Source organism: Triturus cristatus, chromosome 5_2 (assembly GCF_964204655.1).
Source record: "Triturus cristatus chromosome 5_2, aTriCri1.1, whole genome shotgun sequence".
NCBI classification, from domain to species: Eukaryota; Metazoa; Chordata; class Amphibia; order Caudata; family Salamandridae; genus Triturus; species Triturus cristatus.
The window spans coordinates 727,791,995-727,808,517 of record NC_140588.1 but is presented as its reverse complement, the minus strand read 5'-3'; the positions used below and the strand labels follow the sequence as shown (position 1 = coordinate 727,808,517).

The 16,523-nt window shown below is 48.8% G+C and overlaps 1 protein-coding gene across 2 annotated transcripts in view; it reads right to left on the bottom strand.

Annotated features, from left to right (window-relative positions):
• The window catches only part of BRWD3 (bromodomain and WD repeat domain containing 3), a 1,513,493-nt gene that overhangs the window by 766,723 nt on the left and 730,247 nt on the right, over positions 1 to 16,523 (bottom strand). For both annotated transcript variants that reach the window (XM_085607835.1, XM_085607833.1), the window contains 2 exons: positions 14,513 to 14,589; positions 13,997 to 14,174 (listed from right to left, as the gene is read on the bottom strand). In XM_085607835.1, coding sequence (XP_085463961.1) covers positions 13,997 to 14,174; positions 14,513 to 14,589 — 255 coding nt within the window. The remainder of the gene's footprint in view (positions 1 to 13,996; positions 14,175 to 14,512; positions 14,590 to 16,523) is intronic.

Here is a 16,523-nt window from a genome sequence, read left to right as displayed (position 1 = left end):
TTGTAGCCCCCACCTCGAGCAGAAGATCCACCGAAGATTGTCTGCCTAGTCACCCCGAGTGACCCGTGGGCCGCCATTTTGTGTTTCCTCTCGAGGTCCCTTCGCGATCCCTGGTCCGTCAACTGGTGGGTCCCTGAGGAGGTAACTTTGATTTTCCTTGGGCTTCCCTGGTTGCTCCAGACGTGCCCTGACTCCCTATCAAGTAGTGAGTTTCCCAGACCTTGCTGGTCTGCACCGAGCCATCTTTCTCCTTTCTGTGTGGGTTGCTGTTGCCAAGGCTTGTTGTGTCCAATCCGGGCACGGACGCTGCAGTACTCGACATCCTTCGTGGGACAGCTCGAATCCAGCTCCGGGTCGTCCTCTCCTGGTCCTCGTGGCTGAAGAGTCAAGCTTCACCTTCTTCATCTGAAATCACCCGATATCGGTGGGCATCTGCCTATCGCCTTCCTGGTCAGTGGCTAGTGACCCAGACTCTCTCCCCTCTGCTTTCAGGTTCTTCTCGACTTCGATCCAGGCTTGGATCTCTTCGGACACTTTGCATCTTCCCGGCAGCAGCACTTCTTTGCCAGCTCCCATTGAAATCGACGACGCGACCCGACACCATTTGACACCTATGCACCCGGATTCCCTGGGTGAGGTAACACGAGTACTCCGGTGCTCCCGGGGGTGTTGACCCTAGAACTTCCTAAGTCCCAAAGGGTTTGGTCGTGACTCGTTTCTAAGTGTCCCTAATCTTTAAAAATCTAACCGCGACTTTCCTCATAGAAGTTAACGGGAGCTCGCGGCTGTGATCTCACACTACACACGGCCCCCGTGGGTCCCCTGTGTCACTACCTTGGGTGGTTCCTTGGGGCCCCAGCCATTCTACAGGCTCTAGGCCTTGTGTCTAGTTAAGTCGTGGTTCTTATACCACTATTTTAGTATATGGCTTGGCTCGCCCCAGGGCCTGACGTGTATTTGTGCTATTTTACTGTCATATTTGAAGTGTAACTTATGTGTTTTGACCTCTAGTCTTATTAAGAGACTAGGAGGGTGTGTTTAGTAATAAATACAATATATTGTATATATATATATATATATATATATATATATATACCTGGTGTGGTTGTCTTTCATTTAGGCACTCAAGAGATTATAGATTGAAAACAAGCTGCTTTACATTCCTTCAAGACCTAGCCTGAAGGCTGCCCTCCATAGCTACAACTAGGATAGCTTTCAATAAAGGTTGTCTTTAACCTATAATCAATAAGGGGTTGTTTGGACTGGTACAGGGTGCCCACTATAACTAGTGGACAACATATACCAGGCCAACGTCTCACAGAAGGTAGAAACTAATTCAATATCCAGTGAATCATCATAAATTGCAGCAGTTAGATATGAAGATATTTCTCCAGAAGAGACCAAATGTCCCCCATTGAATTGTCTACAAGATGGCCCCAAACCAAAGGAAAGGGTGTCTGTAAACCTCTTTAGTGCATCCTGAGATGGACATAATGACTAGACATCAGAAAAACTCCCTGTGCATGTCCATCACTAAAGAACCTTTAAAACTTGATGGCGGACTGACAGCCCATCCCGAAAATTTCGGAAGAGTTCAAACCACAGTTAACGCAGACACCACTTTTTCCTCTACCTTGGACAGGTAACCAGGACACAGAATGTGCTATAAAACTGAATGTCCCAATGAGACAAAACATTGGGATCATAGCCTAAATGTTGCAAATCTTCCAGTCTGGAAGAAAAGTCTTCAGACGGTCTGAATGCAACACCACCTCAATAAACAACAGATATTGAGAGAGGTGCAGATTCAACTTAGGAAAAATGGCAGAGAAGCCCACATGGTAAAACAAGTACGCAGTCTGACAACTATGACAGGAAAACCTTTCTGAGGTGAACTTGCCATTATCAAGCACTCAAAGATACATGAAGTCATGAACATCCAACTTCTGGAGATAGGTGGCCGCCACCTCCGCCGCCAGATTCTTTGCAAACACTTATGTAGTTGACCTCAGCCAAAAAGGTAGGACAGTGAAATGGAAGTGGTCCTCCTCCACCACAAGTAAAACCTGTGAAAGCTTAAGAATGGAAAGAAGCAGGCTTCCTTCATGTTTAAACCCTGCTGATCTACAACCATCTTGAAACTATTGTTTTATTATAAAGGTGTTTACGAATCTGAGGTCCAATATTGGACACAGGCCTTTTCCGGGACCAGAGAAATAGCAGGAATATAATATTTCTTACTCACTGCTTTTTCCACATTCTCTATCACACACTTGCAGAAGAAAGTAACAACCTCCTTCAACAAGTAGTAACCAGTGGCAAGTCAGATAGAAAACAAGGCAAAACCGCACTGAACTATTTGCAGCACCCACTGGTCAGAAGTCCAGAAACATCCACCCATCTACAGGTTGACTGTGCTCCTGCAAGAATAAATGAAAGCAGTTTTGTGGGGGGTGGTTTTGGCGAAATTGGAGGAGGATTACAGTTATTGTTACTGCCTTTCTTTTGCACCATCCTGGACCTCTACACAGACTGCAGGTATTACTCAGGTTGTAAAGAATGCCTCAGCTGCAAAGGTTGAACCCTGAAACAGTCACCAAACTTGCTACACTGTTGATGAAGCTCGCAGGCAGACCCAAATATTCATAAGTGCTGAGAGACTTCTCTATCTCTGGGTCTGCCAGGCAGTTTAGTCTCTGCTTAAAGAATTCACCCACTTAGTTTACTTTTCGACACACATACTCCCTATTGCACAAGCTGCTTACTTGTGTAACAATATATCTGTAAGAGACATTAGTTAGTGATAAATTCCTTATCTAAGAATATCCCCAGGAGTCAGACTGGATCCGGAAAGTTTGTGTCAACAGTACCCCTGCGTGTCGGTAGGCATTGTCGTACGGCTCCGCGTACATCGCTGGCATCGTAGTCTCCGAGATGCCGTCGGCAGAGCTACTTAGACGCGCCCACGCACGCTGACATAAGTTCTAGACACAACTTTTCCACGCCAGAAGCGGAGAGCCATGCCAGAGATCGACTACTGTTGCAATAGAACTAGGGCCCTAAAAGGGATGACCTGAACCCTAGAGAACAGTTTGCATAACGGGGAGGATGGGCGGGCAGTAAGGAATTTATCACTAACTAATGTCTCTTACAGATATATCATTACACAAGTAAGTACTGCGAAGTGAGATTACACCAGAATGTCACGGAGAACTGAACGGCCAAAGAAGCCGTCTCTCCGGACCTGACTGTCAAGGCAATAGTGCTTAGTGAAAGTATTCAACACTCCTGAGGCGAGATAGCCGGGAGCTCTTTCGCATATTTTAAAAACTTGATCTTAGAAACTGTTTTTTTAACAAATTTGTACTTTGCATTGTTGCAGTTTCCCCCTGAGCACTCCCCCCCCACCTCACCTGATCAGAATTCCCCGCGCTGCCGTTCCAAGGGCTGCCGCGGGTCGGAGTTCTTGCCGCCATTCTCGGCCCGATCACAGGACACGCCCACGGACGTAGGCCACGCCCCCTCCGCGAACCCACTTAAAAGCGAGCTGACTACAAGCCCGCAGTAGAGATTCAACACTCCTGAGGCAAGATAGCCGGGAGCTCGTTCGCATATTTTAAAAACTTGATCTTAGAAACTGTTTAACAAATTTGTACTTTGCATTGTTGCACTTTCCCCCTGAGCACTCCCCCCCCACCTCACCTGATCAGAATTCCCCGCGCTGCCGATCCAAGGGCTGCCGCGGGTCGGAGTTCTTGCCGCCATTCTCGGCCCGATCACAGGACACGCCCACGGACGTAGGCCACGCCCCCACCCCCTTCACTTAACAATGTTCCCCCCTCGAACGCGCAGCGGATGCGCGCAGCGGGCGCTCCGCCTGCGCGCCAAAGGCGCGCCAAAGGCAAGCCCGTCTGCGCCCGTCCGCGCCTCGCCCGTGCCTAGTGCCACCCCCCCTGCTCAAAAAATTAGCTATACAAGAGAAGCTCTACTAAAACTTAAACCAGACCCATCGTCCTGCACTCAACCACTTGACAGGACGACCTGGATATGTTCCTGGAGCTGCAGACTCTGCAGACACAGCCTTGGCCCCAACAATCAAGCGAGAAATCAGCCACCTATACAAGTAAGGAACCTACGGTGCGGACTGATTAACGTCAGGTCCATGGGAAAGCACGCCGCACATATCTTTGATCTAATAATGGAAAAAAAGCTAGACTGCCTCTTTATGACGTAAACCTAGTTGACACCCAATAGTAACCCTGATATAACAAACTCCCTCCCCCCAGGATACCTAATCTCCAGAGAGGATAGACCTATTCAGAGGGGTGGAGGTATTGCTATTGCCTACCGTGACACCCTGAACTGCCAAACTTTCACCATACCAGGCCTCAAAGGGGCAGAAAATGTTGGCTTCGCGCTAAAAATACACGATTCCTTTACTTTCTCTGGGGCTTTGATTTACCGACCACCTGGCACACACACTGACTTCACAAACAGCATCGGTGAAGCTACAGGCAACCAAGCCCTCAAATCAGTCAATTTCACCATCCTGGGAGACGCCAACATACATCTAGACGCCCACTCAGACCAGGCTACAATCTGCTTCACTGATACTATGAATGTACTTGGCTTGAAAATTCTTACCACCTCCGTCACACACAAGGCGGGACATATACTTGACTGTATCTGCTCCAATATCGAAGCACTTAAGGTAGACACCCCACAAATATTAACCTGGACAGACCATAGCTATATCCCGTTCGAATTCCCAGTGACATTCCACTCTCGGACCAAGAAAGCTAACGATTCCCCAGGGCCTGCCATGAAAGGACCCTGTTGGAAAGATCTGATTGGCCAATCAGACTTCCTGTGTGTGTATAATCAGACTTCCTGACAAGAGCTGACAAATCTAGACCGACTCCGTCACTAGCTCCTGACAAAGACAGTCAGGCCTTTAGGGAATGGATCAACACACTCATAAAGGGCCAGGAGTCCATCCCTCCCTGTTTGAGGACCAGGAGAAAACAGAGACCCACCGCCCCGTGGTTCTCTCCCACCCTAAAAGAGGAACAAAGGAAGGTTAAGGCGCTCGAACGGAAGTGGCGACTTAACTATACAGACCTTGACCAAGACATGTATAAAATCGCCCGTCGCCAATACCATGTTTCGATTAAAACAGCCAAAAGGGAATACTATACGGAAGCCATTAATAAAAGCAATAACAAACAAAAAGAAATCTTCAACATTGTAAACACATTTACTAACCCTAAAACCATGCAGAAAGACATCCCCCCCTCACAGACCCTCTGCAACACCATTGCAGACTTCTTTGAGGGTAAAATCTTAACACTGACCAAAGACTTCCCGCAACCTCATAACAATGAGGAGAGCAAGGCAATTAATTCCAGATTAAAAACTCATACCCTGACCTCTTTCCAACCTGTAAGCCAAGAAGAAACTCAGACAGCAATCCTCAAAATTAAATCAGGATCCCCCTTTGACCCCTGCCCCCCGTTGGTGCTCCATTCACTAATAGAGATTGCCAACCCACTCATTAATAGCATCATAAATTCCTCACTTAACCATGGTCTGGTCTCCGAAGAATGGAAACTCGCAGCAGTCAAACCCTTGCAAAAAAAAACACTACCGGACCCTACTACCCTCACAAAAACCTTCGTCCCATTTCCCTACTTCCAGCTTTCTGCAAACTTACTGAGAAAGCTGTTAATAAACAACTCACTGCTTTCTTGGAAACCAACAACATCTGGCATCCCAACCAAGCAGGTTTCAGATCTCACATTCTACAGAATCAGCCCTAATCTTCTCCTCTGAAACCCTCCGTGCAGCACTAGATCAGGGAAAGAAAGCAGTCCTGGTTCTGTTAGACCTGTCCGCGGCGTTTGACACGGTGTCCCATACCATTCTGTTGGACCGTCTAGCCGCGGCAGGAATTGTCGGAACCGCACTGAGCTGGATAAATAGCTTCCTTGCAAATAGGAGACAAGTGGTGGTTTTAGGACAGTACAGGCCAGAAGAAAAGTTAGTAGGCTCCGGAGTCCCTCAAGGCTCCTGCTTGAGCCCCACACTTTTCAATATATATATGGCCCCACTAATCACCCTCATCTCATCGTTTGGTATAGATACCATTGCATACGCAGATGACACGCAGCTCATTCTGGTGCTGGAGAATGACACCTGTGAAGCTGAAAAAAAGCTCCAAAACTGCCTTACCGCCACGTTCAGATGGATGAACCTAAATCATCTCAAGTGCAACACTGGGAAAACTGAAATTCTACCTTTCGGCAAAGGAAATACCTTCAACCCCTCATCGTGGTGGCATGAGGACGCTATTGCCCCCCCAAGTACTGCCTCCTCAGTCCGTAGCCTAGGGATCAAATTTGACCCCTCCCTGAGCTTCAAACAGCAAGCCACAGCCGTAGCAGGGACCTGCTTCGGAATTATTAAAGGGCTCAGGAAATTTTACGACCTAATTCCCATCTCCGCAAGGAAAACGGTCGCAGTAGCCCTCATCACCTCCCGCATCGACTACTGTAATAGTCTATATGCAGGGACCAATAGAGAAGTCTGCCACAAATTACAAATGGTACAGCATGCTGCAGCCAGGCTAGTGCTAGGATGGAAAAAGAGAACCTCAGCTACAGCAGCAATGAACTTCCTACACTGGCTGCCCATCTACAAAAGGGTGCTCTTTAAAATTCTACTGATCACTTTCAGGGCTTTCAATGGAAAGGGACCCAACTACATACTGAAAATGTTCAAGCACTACAGCCCCACGCGATGCCTCAGGTCTCAAGGGGCCAATCTTCTCACCATTCCCAATTTCAGACTCAAGACTAAAGGAGGAAAATCCCTGGCGGTACTAGGCTCCAAGGCCTGGAACCTTCTGCCCTCTCATCTCCGTCAAATCCCTACAGAAGCAATTTTCAGAAAGGCCCTCAAAACTTGGTTTTTCACTCTCTCCGAACAGCAATGTAAAAACCTAGTCTAGATACCTCCCCCTTCCTTCCAGATCTACTAGGATTCTTAAATCTCTTCTACAGCGCAAAGATGCTCCTTGGAGTGCAACCTGCGCTTTATAAAAACCCCATCACATCACATCACATGCAACGAGGCCCAAGTGGCCACCTGACAGATGTCTTGCAGGGGGACACCGCGTCCCAATGCTGTGGTAGCTGCTGTCACCCTGGTAGAATGGGTGCGCAGCCCAACCGGAGGTTCCTTTTTAGCCAGAGAGTAACAGGCTTTAATGCGCAAGACAACCCATCGGGAGATAGTTCGCTTGTGCACAGCCCGGCCTTTCTTGGCGCCCACGTAGCCAACAAAGAGCTAGTCATCCACCTGGAACTGTTGTGTGCGGTTGAGATAGAACGAAAGCGTACGTTTTGGGTCCAGATGATGGAGCCTCTCCTCTTCTCTTGAAGGGTGCGGAGGCGGAAAGAAAGTGGGCAGAGTTACAGTTTGCCCGAGATGAAAGGCAAAGACTACTTTTGGTAGAAAGGAGGGACACGGTCGAAGCACAACCTTATCCGGATGAATCGCCAGGAAAGGAGGTTTGCAGGAAAGAGCCTGGAGCTCAGTCACCCACCGAGCAGAGGTGATGGCCACCAGGAAGACAGTTTTCAAAGTCAATAACCGCAAAGGACAGTTATGAAGATGCTCAAATGGAGCACACATCAGATATGTGAGAACCAGGTTCAAGTCCCATTGAGGCATCACAAATGGAATAGGAGGGAAAAAGTGAGTAATGCCTTTGAGAAATCTATTGACAACCAGGGACTTGAAAAGAGAGGGCTGATCAGGCAACCTAAGAAAGGCTGAAAGAGCAGAAAGGTAGCCCTTGATAGTGCCCAAAGCAGAGCCCTGCTGGGCCAAAGAAAGGAGGAACAATAGGACCTCAGAAAGAGGGGCAGCAAGAGGATCAACAGATTTTGCTGTGCACCACGCTACAAGTTTTTTCCACCGACAGGTGTACACCGTTTTAGTGTAGGGACGCCTGGCTGCCAGAATCACATTACAGACTTCGGGAGGCAAGTCAAATGGAATTGGCTATCGCAGCTCAATCTCCACGCAAGGAGGTGGAGGGTGGACAGGTTCGGGTGGAGGACCATACCCTGTTGCAGCGACAGGAGATGCTCCCGAAGAGGCAGTCGGATCGGGGATCCACGCTCATACTGAGTAGCCCGGGATACCAAACTCTTCGAGCCCAGTCCAGTGCCACAAGAATGACTTGGGCCCGGTTGCGCCTGATCTTCTTCAGCACTCTGAGCAGAAGAGGTACAGGCTGAAAGGCGTACAACAGACCCCAACTCCACTCGTGACGAAAAGCGTTGCCTAGCGAGTACCGCCTTGGAAACTCCAACGCGAAGAACTGCTGACATTGCGCGTTCTCTTCGGTGACGAATAGATCTAACCAAGGTTCTCCCCACCGCTGAAAGAGACCTTGCACCACCTCCGCGTTTAGATGACATTCGTGATCCAACATGCACCTTCGTCTGAGTTCGTCCGCCCTGGCGTTCAGTGAACCTGCCAGGTGTTGAACCACCAAGGAAATGCCTTGACGTTCCAGCCACGTACAGAGATGTAGAGCCTCCTGACAAAGGGTCCACGACCCCGCCCTGTTTGTTGCAATACCACATGGCGGTGGTGGTGTATGTGAAAACCTGCACTACTCGCCCCTTGACAGAGGGAAGGAATGCTTTGAGTGCAAGTAGGACACCATCTCCCATCGTACCCTGTTGAACAGGCTTCGAGAGATTGGTGTCGGAGGCCTGGCCTTTAAATGGATCCAGAGTTACCTCTCCGACAGAACACAATGTGTCCAGTTAGAATCTTATGTGTCGCCTACAGCTGCAGTGGACAAGGGGGTACCTCAAGGCTCTATATTGAGCCCCACATTGTTCAACTTATATGTTACCCCTTTGGCCTTAATCATCAGGAATTGTGGGTTTGAAACTATATCCTACGCTGATGATACGCAGCTGATAGTACATATAGAGAATGATCCTGCTGCAATGAAAGCCAAGTTCTTAAATTGTTTGATCAGCATAGCAGACTGGATGAGGAAAAATTTTATACAACTAAATTCCTCGAAAACCGAGATTCTCTTGTTTGATAAGGCAGATGAACTGTGGACTTCCGATTGGTAGCCTTCTGAACTGGAAGAAGTCCCCTCCCCGAGAAGCTGGGCGAAGAACCTAGGGATCAAAATCGATAATAAGCTTTCAATGGAGGAACAAGTGAAGACGCTTGCAGGCTCCTGTTTCGGGACCATGCGGATGCTTAGAAAGATCTTCCCATGGATTCCGCTCAACGCCAGGAAGACTCTCATTCAGGCGCTGTTAATCAGCCGCCTTGACTATGGCAATTCCCTGCTGGTAGGAATTAGGGAGGACCTGTTAGCCAAACTACAGGTCGTGCAAAATACAGCTGCCCACCTCACCCTTTTTAAACCAGCCCGAACCCCCTCTTTCTTCCTCTCCTACGCCAACTTCATTGGCTTCCAGTCAGAAAACGTGCCATCTTCAAGTTGTTGTGCTTGGTTTATAGGTCCTTGCATGGAATGGGTCCGGCTTATTTGACCAACAAACTTGAACGGTATCAGCCTGTAAGTCAGCTTAGATACAGCAACCGCAACCTGCTCTGCAGCCGAAGAATTAGGAAGGTTAAAATGGGGGGTCGTGCCTTTTCCTATCTGGCTCCCAAACTCTGGAACCACCTCCCCGACCAAATCCGGGGCTACCCCAATTTAAAAAAAGCTCAAGACCTGGCTCTTTTAAGTTGCACTTTACATGATGCCTTTGTTCTCAGGTGCCGAGAGATCCCCTTGGGGATGATTTGTGCTCGATACAAATGAGTTAAAGTAAAGTAAAGTAAAGGATCGCCCTGAGCTCCAAAAGGGTGATATGGAGCTTGGACTCCGCCGGAGACCAGAGGCCTCCGATCTCCGCCTCTCCCATGTGGCCGCCCCATCCCAGGAGGGACGCGTCCGTCACTACTGTGTGCTCCGGTTGGAGAAGGGAGAGGGATCCTGCTGCTGACCCAACGCTGGTTCGTGACCCACCACTGCAAGTCCTGTTTAGTGCCCTCTGAGATCTGGACGCAGTCGGACAGGTTCCCCCGATGCTGCGTCCACTGGAACTTCAGGTCCCACTGCAGAGCCCGCATATGCCATCTGGCAAGAACGATTAGCAGGATGCAGTAGGCCATGAGGCCCAGCAGCCTCAGTGTCTTCCTGACCGAAACCCAGGACCAGGGCCGAAAGATCGGAATCATAGCCCGAATGTTCCAGACTCGCTGTTCGGGAGGATAAACCCGAAACTGCCCCATATCCAGAACTGCTCCGATGAAGAGGAGCTTCTGAGAGGGAATCAGGTGCGACTTCGGCACGTCTATGGAAAACCCCAGCAAATGCAGGAGAACGGCCGTAGTCTGGAGGTGGGAGACGACTGCCTGGGGCGAGCCCGCCTTCAACAGCCATTCATCGAGATAGGGGAAGACTGAAGCCCCTGATCTGCGCAGATGAGCTGTGACTACCGCCATCACTTTCGTGAACACCCGAGGGGCGCTGGTAAGGCCGAAAGGTAACGCCGGTGGGCTGGCAGGATGGGAATATGAAAATAAGCATCCTGCAAGTCCAACGCTACCAGCCAGTCTTGCGGGTCTAGAGCAGACAAGACCTGAACTAGTGTGAGCATCTTGAACTTCTCCTTCCGGAGGAAGGGATTGACATTCCGGTGGTCTAAGATAGGGCGCAGACCTTTGTCCTTCTTCGGAACCAAGAAGTAGTGGGAGTAACAACCACAACCTACTTTTGGCATCAGAACGCACTCGATGGCTCCCTTGGCCAAGAGGGCCGCAACTTCCTGCTGGAGAAGTGCCAAGTGTTCCCCGACATGCGGTGGTACAGAGGTGGCATGGCCGGAGGGGTAGATTCGAAGGGGAGGGAATAGCCCCTGAGGACTATTTGTAGAACCCACCTGTCCGAGGTTATGGAGCGCCAGTGGGGAAGGTGATGGCGAATCCTGCCACCCACTGGCGTCAGGTGGGCCTGAAACACAGGACTAGGAAGGTTTAGAGGCGGTGGCAGGGGAGGTGGTGGACTGACCCATCCGCTGTCCTCGGGACCCACCACGGCAGGTCCCACGTCCGCGGTTGCGCTGAGACTGTGGCTGCGCAGCCTTGCAGGTCTGAAAAGAACGCGCTTGGGCACCCCGACCTTGACCTCGAAAGGACCGAAAAGCAGACCCCGAGGGAGTAAGCATGGTGGCGAGACCCAAGGACTGGGCCGTAGCCCGAGAGTCCTTAAAGCGTTCTATGGTGCTATCCGCCTTATCACCAAAGAGGCGTGTACCATCAAAGGGCATGTCCAACAGGGTGTTCTGGACATCAACAGAAAAGCCAGTAGTTCAGAGACAAGCATAACAACTGAGCGCCACAGTTGTGGAAAGTGCCCTACCGAGAGAATCGGCCGTGTCAAATCCACAACGAATAGTAAATTTTACAGCATCTCTCCCTTCGGTAATGGCTTGGGAGGAAATCGACCGTGCTTCCACAGGGCACTAAGGCAGCGGCAGCACCTGTGCCACAGTGTCCCACACAGAAAGGGAATAGCGGCCTAGCAGGCACGCAGTATTCACCGCCCACAACCCATAGCTGGCAGATCTGAAATTCTTTTTCCCAAATTGCTCTAATTTCCTAGATTCCTTGTCCGGAGGAGCAGAAGCGCACGCACTCGGCGAGGCAGAAGCCTGGACAACTAGACTCTCAGGCGTTGGGTATTGTGTGAGTAAGCTGGGATCGCCCGGCGCCGGGCAATGGCAGCACGCCACACCCTTGTCTACAGGGACTCCTGTGTTAGGTTTAGATTAAATCCAGGTGCCCAACAGGATATCAGTAAGCGCTTCATTGAAGGGCAGCAACGGCTCCGCAGAGGAGGACTGCGGCTGCAGGACCTCAGTCAGAAGATTGGTCCTGATAGGTACAGAAGGCAGCTCGAGGTTAAGAGCCTCAGCTGCCCGACGTAAAACCACCGAAAAAGTCCCAACCTCCTCCGTAGCCACGGAAGAAGGGGACAGAGTACCAGGGTGTGTAGAGAAATTCAGATCCACTGGACCCTCCACATCGCCTTCCCACTCATCCTCGCATTGAGCTGCAAGAGGGTCCTCAGACCCCTCCCAGTATTCCCCTTCGTCCACCGGTTGCTGAAGGGGCCGGTGAGGACGAGGTGCCCTGGGAAACAGGATAAACTCCCCTTCAAGAAATGGAATGGGAGGGGAAGATACTAGTCCCGAGTCCGTGCTGTCTGGCGTCAACGGCGGCACCGGCGCCAGATCCATCGCCGGCGCCGAGGTCGGAGCCGGCGCCGCCGCAGGGTATGGTGCCGGCATAGCCAAGGCCAGAGGCGGTGGTACGGGGGCAAACCCTTCCGATGGATCCGCGGGGCCTGAAGGCGCTCCAGAGGGACCCGGCAGGGCAAACAAATGGAGCAAGGCCGACAAAGGTCTACTCCTCGTCTGAAGTCGCGTGCGGCCCCGGAAAGGAAGGGTAAGCCGCAGGCAATGACAGAGGCTCCAACAGAGCCGCAGGGGAGTTACCGCCTGCCCCCTCCACCGCGTCCCGTGAGGGGTAGAGGAAAAGCGACATCGCTTCTTCGACTTTTTATGGCGCCTAGACTTACCTATCCTCGATTCCAACGAGCGATGCTGATGGCTCCGCGACCGGTCCACTGACCTCCCACGGGATCGGGACCTTGATCGGCACGGAACCGATTGCCAGACCTCCAACAACTTTTGGGAATGCTCCCGCAAAGCTTTCGGCACCATGGCCCGACAATCAGGGGACGCCTCAGGGTCATGGGCATGCCCCAAGCAGAAGAGACACACGTGAGGGTCCGATACCGACATGCTTAGACGGCAGGCCCTACAGGACTTAAACCCGGGCATCTCTATTGCACCAGGAGTCAAGTACACAACAAACAAGTTGTCAGAAACCAAGTTAAAACTTTCAACTAGGAGTACCGTTTTCTCTCGGATCTGCGCTGCTGCGCGGAAAAAGAAAGAACTGGCGTCAGCGTGCGTGGGCGCATTTAAGTAGCTCTGACGCCGTCATCTGGACGGCTACGACGCCAGCAACGTACGCGGAGCCGTACGACGACACCTACCGACGCGCAGGGGTACTGCTGACAAAAACTTTCCGGATCCAGTCTGACGCCTGGGGATATTCTAAGGTAAGGAATCTATCACTAACGTGTCTCTTTCAGATAAGCAGCATTTTCAAAGACCCCTTCATGTAGTCAGGTTGTTGGTATTGAGAGATGCTTTTTCCCCACAAAGTATGAGTGCAGCAGCAAGAAGGCAAGTGTGGTCTCTTGTACACATTAACAGACTGCAGAGGCGGCGCCCCTGAGTTCAATTGTGGCAAGATGCTTTGAATACTGGTCAAGGAAATAATTCTGATTAATTTGCAAGAAAAAGCTATCTTAGTTGAAGACTGTAACCCAATGCATTGTGGCAAGATGCTTTGAATACTGGTGAAGGAAATAATTCTGATTAATTTGCAAGAAAAAGCTATCTGAGTTGAAGACTGTAACCCAATGCATTTTGGGCTTCAGAATTGTGTAGGGGTGAGACATTCGAGAGCTGTCAGCAGCTAAAAAATTAATTTAAGAAAAGTATGTAAATTCTGTTACTTAACACTTGATAGCAATGTTGATAGCTTAGGAATCACCAACAGATATATGCTTCACACACAAATAACACCCTATGCTTATATTTGATGTACCCGACCTATCTTCATGTACCTTAGCTCTCAGAGGGGCCTACACAGATGGCATCTTGGAACTACATTCAATGTACCTGACCGGTCTTTGTGCATGTGCTAATTAACTACTTGCAGAAGGTAATGGGAGTGTCTATAGTTTAGTCAGTTTTCAACCAGCCCTCCCACATTTATTAAAATATCTGTTTAGCCCATAAACCTTCTTTTTGGTCTGCTTGGGTTTCTTCGGCTTTTCTTCCAACTCCTTTTTATCCTTTGTACTTTCTTCATCCGAGCTACTGCAAACATTTCTTGTCATCTGTCGAGTTTGCCTTTTGGGCGGTTGCAGGTTAATTCCGGCATCAGCTGTCCAGTCTGAATATTCACTAGATGACTCACTGTTTTAGAACAAAAGGGTGACATTTATTTTAAAGAACAGTAAAAGTCTCAAATTAAGTTTTCAAAATAAAATCTTTTACTATCTCAAAAACTCTAAATTCACTTTATGAACAAATGAATTCACTCTGCATGCAAATTTTGAAGACTGTATAATTAACAGACCAATCTTGATTTTCTTCCAAGATTATTCATTTCCGTTCACTTCATCGCTCAACGTGACAATTTTTTTAAAAGATATAATATACTCTATTCATTTTCATAAACACCTTTGAGTTTACCTTTCCCTAGAAAAATAATAAAGCAATTGCCAAAAATGAAAAAAATATGATATATACACCTGGAAGATGTCTCGCTATGCCATGCACCGCCTGCTTCGTCTGCAGATGCATCACTCGGACCAGCCCTTTCCTCTTCCTTGTGTGGAAACCCAAAAAAGAATTAATTATGGACATGTCACACAACAGGTCTTATTTACATGAGACTTACTTTTTCCATTAGTACAGTTAATAAAATCACAGATGTGCAGGAAGCAATTAAGTATGGCTGGATATACGTTCTCTCATTTAAACACTTGATAATTTTCTAATTAAAATAACTGTCATTTTTTAAATTTCAAATGGAATTTCATCTGGGAAATTCAAGTGTGTTCCACTGCAAACCCACCATACATTAGAGGTATGATACTCAAAAGGAACGTTTGCTTACCATGAACCTTTTGATGGCGGAATCTGGTGAATTTTGCATATTTATCACTCCAGTTTTATATCACCTCTAAAGGTAAGATTCCTTGGTAAAAGTGAGTGTAAAATATTTGTGTTTACAACATGGTTTTAAGGTGCCAGCAACAAATATCTGTAAACTGCTGTCCACCATATACACTGCTGAACAGCAAGAAGTAATTGTCCACTGACTGAAGTGGAAAGCAAGTGACTTAAGCAGCCAGTGGTTTTCCACCGATTTCTCATTTATAGATATAAGAGTAACTATTGGTTTGCTGTTGTTTCTTGTAAGCAAGCATTTTTGTCTCTAGAACCGGACAGCAATGATCAGCACATCAGGACCTGAAACCATAGTGATGAGCACAGGGTTCAACAGTAAAACAACATTAAAAATGGAACCCCATCCAACAGTTATTTTTGGCAGTTTCTTTCTCAACCAGAGGGTGGGTGGGCTTCAAGTGCTAACCACTCTCCCAACCCACCCTAACAGACCCTGTCAGATTGTACAAGAATGGAGTGTAACACAGTAATACATATTTGTCTCATTAAGGGACAAATACAATGGAGATGTCTTAGCTGAAGCGCTTGTTGAAGTTTGCAACATCTCGTTAGACACTGCCACGTTTCCCCGTAAGTGGAAAAGCGCACGCATTAAACCATTGCTCAAGAAGGCACTTGCTGATCCTACCGATCTACAAAATTATAGGCCCATATCCCCCCTCTCGTGCTGCTTTAAGGTAATGGAAACACAAATAAACCGGCATCTTTCCTGCTATCTGGAACAAAATAACTTATTGGACTCATCCCAGTCCGGCTTCCGAGCTTCCTATAGCACTGAGGCTGCACTGCTGAAGGTTACGGACACCATAAGGCTGTCACTGCACAGGAGGACCCCGGTGATGCTAGTCCTCCTTCATCTGTCAGCAGCCATTGACACCATCTCTCATAAGATCCTGCTGGATAGGCTGCGAGGGATTGGTGTCAGGCATGGCCCTTAAATGGATACAAAGCTATCTATCAGACAGAACACACTACGTTCAGCTGGATTCCTTTGTGTCACAGACCACATTGGTGGATAGGGGAGTCCCACAGGGATCCAATCTAAGTCCCACCTTGTTTAATGTATATGTGGCCCCCTTAGCTGAAATCATCAGAGGCTGTAGGTTTGAGACCATATCGTATGCTGACGATACGCAGGTGATTGTCCCCATAGAGGAGGATGCTGCAGCAACTAAATCAAAGTTTAAAAACTGCATGTCCAATATTGCAATATGGATGAGGAAGAACTTCCTACAGCTTAATTCCACTAAAACAGAAATACTGCTGTTCGGGAAGGCTGAGGAATGAATATGCTACTTACCAGTATGCATCTGTTCTTGGCATGTAGGGCTGCTGACATTCATATCTGTGCATAGATCGCCGCCTAGTGTTGGGTCCGGATGATTGCACATTGTTGTCCTGGAAGAGTCTTCGAAGTATCACGAGATAGGTGGCTCCTCCCCTGGACTACAGTGCGCAGGGGCATCCTCTCCATCCTCAGATTGTTTTTCGCCATTGTGGCAGTGATGGAGTAGATACAGTAAGTGATGACCATGCTATACAGTAATTCTGAGTGCTGCAGCCGCTACA